Source organism: Diospyros lotus, chromosome 1 (assembly GCF_014633365.1).
Source record: "Diospyros lotus cultivar Yz01 chromosome 1, ASM1463336v1, whole genome shotgun sequence".
NCBI classification, from domain to species: Eukaryota; Viridiplantae; Streptophyta; class Magnoliopsida; order Ericales; family Ebenaceae; genus Diospyros; species Diospyros lotus.
This window is the reverse complement of record NC_068338.1, coordinates 27,013,329-27,021,901: the sequence shown is the minus strand read 5'-3', so window position 1 is coordinate 27,021,901 and position 8,573 is coordinate 27,013,329. Positions and strand designations below refer to the sequence as shown.

At 34.3% G+C, this 8,573-nt stretch overlaps 1 protein-coding gene across 1 annotated transcript; it reads left to right on the top strand.

The window, feature by feature from the left end:
- The first annotated feature begins 276 nt into the window (after positions 1-276).
- LOC127789038 (BTB/POZ domain-containing protein At3g44820) lies at positions 277-7,521 on the top strand. Its single transcript, XM_052317790.1, has 5 exons — positions 277-513; positions 931-1,013; positions 1,460-1,529; positions 4,717-5,925; positions 6,480-7,521. The coding sequence occupies exons 2-5, from the start codon at positions 964-966 to the stop codon at positions 7,050-7,052; spliced, it is 1,902 nt and encodes a 633-aa protein (XP_052173750.1). The 5' UTR covers positions 277-513; positions 931-963; the 3' UTR covers positions 7,053-7,521.
- The last annotated feature ends 1,052 nt before the right edge of the window (positions 7,522-8,573 follow it).

Below are 8,573 nucleotides of genomic sequence, written 5' to 3'. Positions count from 1 at the left end.
GCATTAGAATTTGCCCCAAAGTAAGAATTGTTGAATGGGCGGTTCAACTAACTATTTTGTGTTAACATAAAAGATCCAATGAATGGTATTTTAGGAAGTATAATTTGAGGTTAGTGGTATTTTTTAATCATTTTTTAGAAGTTTAATTGTGCCCTTTATTTTCCACATTCTATCCTTTCATTTTATAAGTAATATATTTTATTTTCTATTTTACTGTTTTGTCATTTCCCTCAATTTGATTCCATTTCATTTGTCAACTTGATTCCATTTTCATTAGCTAAAAAAGCCCCGATGTATTTTAGAAACGCCCCGACTCATTGGTTCCACGCGGTCCTCGATTATTGCACCCGAGGTGTTCGGCAAAAAGCCCCGCCCAGACGAACCGCTATGATGTCCAGCATCTCGCTCTATTTAAGCAATCATCATTACCCATGTCTTCGTGTCTCTGCTTCTTTCCAGCCCGCGGCCGGCCTGAAGCAGTGAAGCTTCTTCCACAACCTAATTATATTAATCGTACGTATGCAAAGTATGTGTTTTTCGAATTTCGTATACCACTTACTGCTTCAACAAGTTAAAGGGGGTCGTGGGTTGTCGTGATCTGCGCGTTTCCTTTTCAAAAATTATTGTTATGGTCCATGCCGGCTGGGTCAGGGCTCTCTGTTAATGTTGTTGCTGTTGGATGATTGTTGGATTTGTTAGTGGCATCAAGTTCGGCTTTTTTTTATATGCACGCACAGGGCTTAGCTGTAAAGCCCCTACTCTCATTGCTTCACTCTCTCTCCGCTCCTCCGCCTGCTCTTCTAATTTAACCACACATAGGACTGGGATTTGACCAATTCCAAAGATTGATTTTTCTTTTGTGGGTATCCATCAATTTGTTGATGTGGTGTTAGAATTTGATGTTTCCGGTTGAATTGGACTCTGTTAAAGAGAGGGAAAGTTGTGTGATTTATTGGGTCAACCATGGCTCCTGCTGGGAAGGCTTCTGCGTTCAACCGTGAGGGAAACGACTGGTATTTCCTCTGTCCCTACTCCTTTTCTCAATTCTTTCATTTAGCTTCAAATCTTACAAGTTACAATCGATGCTTCGAGTTTAAATAAAATAAATATTCTTCTGATTAGTAGTTTAAGATGAAACTACCCTGCCAAATGTGAGCTTCATGAATGGACGTATATTGCTGGTGGGTTCTTCTACAGTTGACACAGGGAGTGAGGAAATAATTCTCTCTAGTGTTCGAAGTTTCTTTTTAAATCTGTCACCGCAAGGTTCATCTGGGAACATCTCTCATATATAGGACCCACCTGAAATTCTGGCTATGGATAGTTCTGGAAACTGCTTGCAGTGGAAAGGAACCTTGTTCCAAAGAGATTGTTTTTTGGGCCGATCAAATTTATTAAGTTATTATCAATTTGAATTCAAACTGAGGCGTGTGATGTAAATCTCTTATGGTTGTGACAGGTTCTGCAATGCAGGTTTGCCAAGCGATGTCACCGTATCTGTAGATGGAGCAAATTTTCATCTGCACAAGGTTAGTGTCTCTGTGTTGTCTTTTAAAGATAGAAATATATGCTATTAAGGATGTTAATCTTCTTTGCTAGTCCACCTTCCAAAATTTTTGGGATGAGCCTTTTGTAGATTTTTCCTTTCTTTAGATTCTTGGATTTTCTGTTCTTGCTAATTGTGCATGTTTCTGGTCTCCAATATGAATTCCCAACGTTTGTCAAAATTGAACTCATTTTAAATGTTAAAATGTAGTCAGTAAATATCTGGAGAAGCCATAGTTCATAAAGTTCTTATGACTATTTTGTTTGAAATAATGGTTTAATTTGATGCTGTGTGTTTTCTTTAGCTATATTTTCAAACTTCTCTCTAATAAAATTCTATCAAAAATTTTCAGCACATTTTTCTACTATCAACTTCACCTCTTTCTCATTTGCCCTGACAGTTATTGGTGCATTAAAAATTTAAAATCTTTGGCCTCATAGGGGATTGAAGTCTGGAAGAAGGAAGGGAGTTTTGTGTGTGTGTGAGTGTCATAGAGCTCTTATTGTGTACTCTTTACTGATAAAATACAATGATTAGCTGGCCCAACCTAGTGGAATTAAGCCCTGCGATGATAACGATGATAAAGTAGTGTGAGTACATATTAAAACCTTGATCATTATGAGCATGTCAGTAATCCAGTTATGGAGTTGCTGATGTCCCTTCCTTTCCTTCTTTCTGCTGCCCCCTCCCCCAAAAGAAATATTCTGATATCAAAAAATAGAATTTGAAGTCCTACATTGGATCTTATGGAAGTACTTTTCCTTGAAATATATCATGCCAAGGCAATGTGCAACTCAATGTCCCTATATCCTAATTACTACAAAGGACAATGTTCATACCGACTTGTTAAATTGTACACCATAAGTACATTCTGCCCACCTAAACCACATTCGTTTTGGCCATGCTCTTTATGAAACCTTTAACCTGAATTCCTAATCCTTTTTTATTATTTTAGTACAAAATCTGATTTTTGTCTCATGTTTTCTCCAATATTAAATCATAAGAAATGCATATTGGAATGGTTTTCTTGTGTTGCTGTTCCAGCAATCCTCATAGCAATCTCATTATGATATTCTATGGATTTCGTTTCTAAAAATTAAAAAAAAAAAAAAAAATCAAGGGAAGGTTGTGTACAAATACGATCATCCCCCAATCCTTCTTCTTAGTAAATCTTCTAAACAAATAACAATTTCTGATAAGCTAACATTACAACCATAATAAAATACAAAAATCTTAAAATCAAGGTTATGGCATAATGGTTCCAGCTCTACTGCCCAAATCTAATGCCACTCCTACTCACTTTAATTGGTTAAAGATGAGGAATGCATTTACAGTTTAGTAAGTAATAACCTTTGCAGGAATTAATATACACTAGTTGAATACAGGTTATTGTAATCATATGATAAATAAATACAAACGGATACATGTTTGTTTGCAATGTTTTTCTTGTGTAGTGGTGTAGTAAGCAACATTGTAAAATTCATATGTCAAAAGATGTCAGCATAGTAATAAAGTAATATCTCAAAAAGCTAATAATAATCACATCAGAACATAAATACCAAATATTATCTCATTGAGCAATGATAGGTCTACTGGACAAGTGCTGACTGGGTCTTATCTGATTGAAATCATCACGTCACTGCCACAATGGTCAAAACTTTTCCTCTAACTTGAAAACTAGTCATCTGATCACCGTCACAACGGTTGAAATTTTTTCCTAGTTGCTAGACACATCATGATGCTTCCCGCAATATCGAAAATTTTCTCTAGACTTTTCTAATATGGTCTGTAGTACAATATCAATATACTAATACTATTGATGAAAACAATATACTTCATTAAACAAAATCTCAGCAAATTTTTATTAGAAAATTCAAATTTTCTAGTGGAGTTCTCAAACCATGGCATAAATAATGTTTTTTGTACATTTTTTATGAGTAATGAATCGGTTTTTGTATAATAACATAATTTGAGATCTGTCATATTACTCGATGCAGAAATCCTTACGAACAGTTATGCATGAAAACATTTTTAAAAAACACATACTAGCAAGGCAAGTTACTCTCCTGAAAATTGAATGACATCCTTAAGTATTCACAAAAAAAAAAAAATAGGTGACTTCTAATGTGATTCATGATGTTAAACAGCATGTTAATAAAAATCTACTTCTAGAGCTAAAATTTCCTATAATTAAAATTAAAATAAATATCTATTCATCAAAAAACCTAAGTAGTCAATTTTTAAAGTTAACAATTTAATTTATCTCATTGGAAAAAAATTTAAAACACCGTTTTCCTTATTAAGCAACGGTGTTGCTTTCCCAAGTTCTTTTCCCTCTCTTTTACCACCCTTGCAGGCTAAAAAATCCCTTTTCTTCCTCTTCCTCCTTCCTTGAGCCTCAGGCCAAATATGGGCATCAGTTGCTAGCTAGAAGTGGTCAGCAGGGTCAGCAAAAACCTTATGTGAAAATTAAGAGTGCCATCACAGCTCTCCCTTTCATGGCCTCTGTGAGCCACTGCCACATCTCTCTCTCTCTCTCTCTCTGTGCAAAGATCCACTGCCTCTACTGCTTTTCCTTTTTTCCCAACCCTAGAATGATATTGTACATATTTTTATGCATGTTAATAGTTTTGCTAAAAATTTTCATTTTACCACAAAAGTATCTTATAAAAGTAAACAAAACAAGGATAAACCATATAGAGTCACAAATTATATACTGATGTGTATGCATATGAATAACTCACATTTGACATCATAGGAGGCATGATTAAAAAATCATAGCATAAATTCTCTAAAAAACTCTAGTTATAAAAGTTGTGGAACTTAAGATTATCAATTCAAAATTTAATCACAAAAATTTGAAATATAAGTGAGGGAGGATCAATAGACATATATTTGAAAATTTCTTAGTTTTATTTTACTGTTGAAAAGGAAAAGAATTTTCATTTGTCACTCTATTTTCCATCCTTAAATCTGATATTTCCATAGACTTTTAGTTGATTATATGTTTATGAAATGTTGGAAGAGAATTGTCATGTCTTCCTTACTTTACATGTTATGCTACATGTGCTGTTACATTTTATAATATGATAAAGACCGTACTCTATTTTTTATAGACTTATTTCAAGTTTTTATTTTTTTAATTTTTATTTTTAAATCTGTGTCTCTAGTTTCCACTTACATCAAAATGTGGGAAGATAGCTAAAGCAATTGAAGAATCTCAAAATATACATGACGGAACTTTCAGAATTACCCTAGAAGGATTCCCTGGAGGAGCTGACATTTTCTTGCTTGCTGCTAAAGTCTGCTATGGGGTTCGGATGGAATTTACAGCTAAAAACATAATAGCAGTGTATTGTGCAGCAGACTATCTTGAAATGACTGATGAGTATGGAGAAGATAACTTGCTTTCCAGGTCAGAAAGTTTCTTTCATAGCAATGTGCTCCGAAACTGGAAGGATTGTGTTTTGGCTCTTCAAAGTTCTGAGCCTGTGATAACAAGAGCTGATGAGCTTCAGATCATTAACAAATGTTTGAATGCTATATCTATGATGGTTTGTACAGATCCTAGTTTGTTTGGATGGCCTATGATGATGTATGGTAGCTTACAGAGTCCGGGAGGAAGTATTCTGTGGAATGGAATAAACACTGGTGCCAGAATACGAAGCTCCGAATCAGACTGGTGGTTTGAAGATATCTCTTATCTCAGTGTGCATTTGTTTAAGAGACTTATTCAGACTATGGAAGCAAGAGGTATAAGACCGGAAAACTTGGCAGGTGCTATAATGTATTATACTAAAAAATACCTTCCAGGTTTGGGGCGATGGCAGGGTGGACAAAGTACCAAAACTAGAACAGTAGCAAGTTTTAGCATGACACCCGCAGTTGTAAATCAAAAGGCACTATTGGAAAGCATTGTAAAGCTACTGCCTGAAAAGAAGGGGAAATCTTATTGCCGGTTTCTGTTAGGACTTCTTCGTGTTGCATTGATATTAGGTGTTAATGATACATGCCAAGACTCTTTAGAGAGGAAAATAGGAATGCAACTGGAACTTGCCACTCTTGATAGTCTGCTGATACCTAATTATTCAGATTCTGATACTTTGTATAATACCGACTGTGTTGAGCGGATTATTCATCATTTTACATCTGTAGAACCGGGTGTATCTTCATTTTCTCCACCCTCCTTTGACGCAGAAGCATCACCATCATCTGAACCATTGAAGAAAGTTGCAAAACTGATTGATGGTTATATTGCTGAGGTTGCTTCTGATGTGAACTTGAAACCTGGAAAAATACGGCTGCTTGCGGAGGCCCTTCCAGAATCCTCAAGATCTTTCCATGATGGGTTATACAGAGCACTCGACATTTACTTTAAGGTTTGAATCAATTGACTTTCTTCCAACCAAGTATAGCCTGTTTGAGTGGTTAAATTTTGGTTTCTGTTTCATTCAATGACTTTTTTGTGTATACAAGTAAATATGCTGGAGGATTAATAGGTGCCCTGAAATGCTATGCAAAATGCAATGCTTCCAACACACACAAGTCAAAATACCATTTTAGATCATTGCAGTCTTCGTTAATCTGAACAAAGTGAACATAGTCTGTGAATTGACTGACCAAGTTCAGTTCTCTTGTACCAGAGTCTCATGTAAAAAAGCTTAAGGCGTATATTGTTGATCCTAACATTGTTTGCCTGGCAGCGTTTCTGTTTAATTTCTTTGGTCCCCGTTGGCTTTGACCTTTGTTTAAGACTATCATGCTGTCAGCTTTCTTTGCTTATCAAGTAATTGACTTTGTTTCACCAGTTAGCAATTGACGACCCCAGATATGTTTGGGTGGTCATTTATGAATGCTTCTTCTACTTAATTAATTAGTAAAAGAAAAAAAATTGTTGGATTTGAAGTTTACCATAAGTAATTGCATAGTGCAGGCACACCCTTGGCTCCCAGAAAGAGAAAAGGAACAACTGTGCAACATCATTGACTTCCAGAAGCTCTCTATTGATGCTTGCGCACATGCATCACAAAATGAAAGGTTGCCACTCAGGGTTATTCTTCAAGTCCTCTTCTTTGAGCAGTTGCAATTGAGAAAAGCTTTAGCAGGCTACCTCCATGTTTTAGATCCTGAAACAGCTCCTGCAGGTCCAATGAACATCCCAGGTGACACAGCAGGTCAGATCATACAGAGAGATGGATGGGTGTCGGTGGTACGTGAGAACCAGGTTTTGAAAGTGGACATGGAGAACATGAGGTCAAGAGTTGGAGAACTTGAAGAAGAATTTAGCAAAATAAAGCAAGAGATGAAAAGGGTAAGCAAGTCGAATAGTTCTCTTAATTCTCCTCGCCTTGTTGCTCGGAGGATGGGTTGCAATCCCCACCCGAGATCATCTGATGCTCAACCTGACATTGTCGAAAGCACAGGACCCACACCAAGAGGGTCGTCAGTTGAGCAGCAACAGCCTTCCAACCATTCTGGGCATCGTAAAAGTTTCTCTTTGTTTTGAGTGCTGAGACGAAGGAAACAAAAACTCGGTTCATGTCTGCAAATATCTTGGCACTTCATAAGGGCAACATAAAAAAGGTGACAGTCCTGAGTCTTGCACCCATCTATTTACTTTTTTGATTGAAATGCATGCCTGAAGAATAGCAGCTTCCTCCCATGTGGATTGAATCAATTATCAGTTACTCTTTCTTCTTCTTCTTCTTTGAATGGAAGAGGACTACAGAAGCTATAATCCATCCTTGATCTGGAACTGCAAGTCTCTGCTGCTATTCTTCATGCATACAAAACTAGCACTACTCTTTTCGGCTCGGGTTGTCGACTGGAGTAAATACAGTTGTGCAATGTGCTTCAATTACAGACATAATATCCATTGTTCTAAGGGTTTATATACATGTACAGCTCTTTCAAAGATCCTGTAAGTGCGGAAAGAAGAAAATATATGAAAGATTTTTGTTTTGTTGTTGGTTTTCTTTTATTTCTATTACCCTTTGGGCTTGGCATCATGAATAATGTTTCTGAGTCTATGGACAGTTCCCAGTGAATGGCAGTAGATTGCTGACTGAAACATGTAATTCTGACACAATATTAGACTATGCAAAAATATTCTTCGGACAACTTGTTTATATTAATTAAATTTTAATAATTAATAAAAAAATTAATATACAAATTATAGTATTTTTGTGATTAACAATTTTTTTAAAATATATTAATTATAGTATTAAATTATTTTTTATAATGTATATATTACTAAAAATATTATTTTATGTTAAAAATATTTTTAAATATTTTTTAAATTTAATTTTTTAAAATTAATTTATTAAATATTTTTTATCATATGAATTATTAAAAATATTATTTTATATTAATTTTTTTTAAATTAATTTATATAATATTTTTATAACATATATCTCAAAAAAAAAAATTGAGATAAATATTGAAAAAATGAATTAGGTATGTGTGGAAAATATCGAATCACCATAAATTATATTATGCCTTACATTATTTATTCTTGTTATATTTTATGATTTGCATTAATTATTAATTTCAAACATAATTTATTATATTTATCAAATATATATTTTTAAATAAAAATATTAATCAATAATATTTATTAAAAAAAATTAATTATTCAATTCACCTCTCTTGAATAGTCATATCTTGAAGAACCAACAACTTCTTTTGAATTTATTGCGCCTGAAACTCAAAAAACATGTTTGGATATGTATAGATACTTGTAAAATAGAGTTTTAACTCATATATAAACATGCGTATCGAGGTAAAGTGTTTGAACCTTATATTATTATTTGTATTATTTTTTTTCCAAAATGATAACCAAATTCCCATTCTTTAATAGGGGATTTTATTTAGAAATTATGGATGACGTAGCTACTCTCACGAACAGTAATTGAAAGAGCTAAATTCATAGAGGTTTTATTTTTACAGGAAAAAAGTATATTTTGTTTAATTTAGCTGATTTAGTAGGAGAAAATAATTTATAAAATCATAACCGGTTGAAAAGTCG

Coding starts and splice junctions, on each gene's coding strand:
- LOC127789038 (XM_052317790.1), top strand. CDS start 964: ATGGCTCCTGCTGGGAAGGCTTCTGCGTTCAACCGTGAGGGAAACGAC. Junction 1,530..4,716: donor CAAATTTTCATCTGCACAAG/GTTAGTGTCTCT, acceptor CTGTGTCTCTAG/TTTCCACTTACATCAAAATG. Junction 5,926..6,479: donor CACTCGACATTTACTTTAAG/GTTTGAATCAAT, acceptor TGCATAGTGCAG/GCACACCCTTGGCTCCCAGA.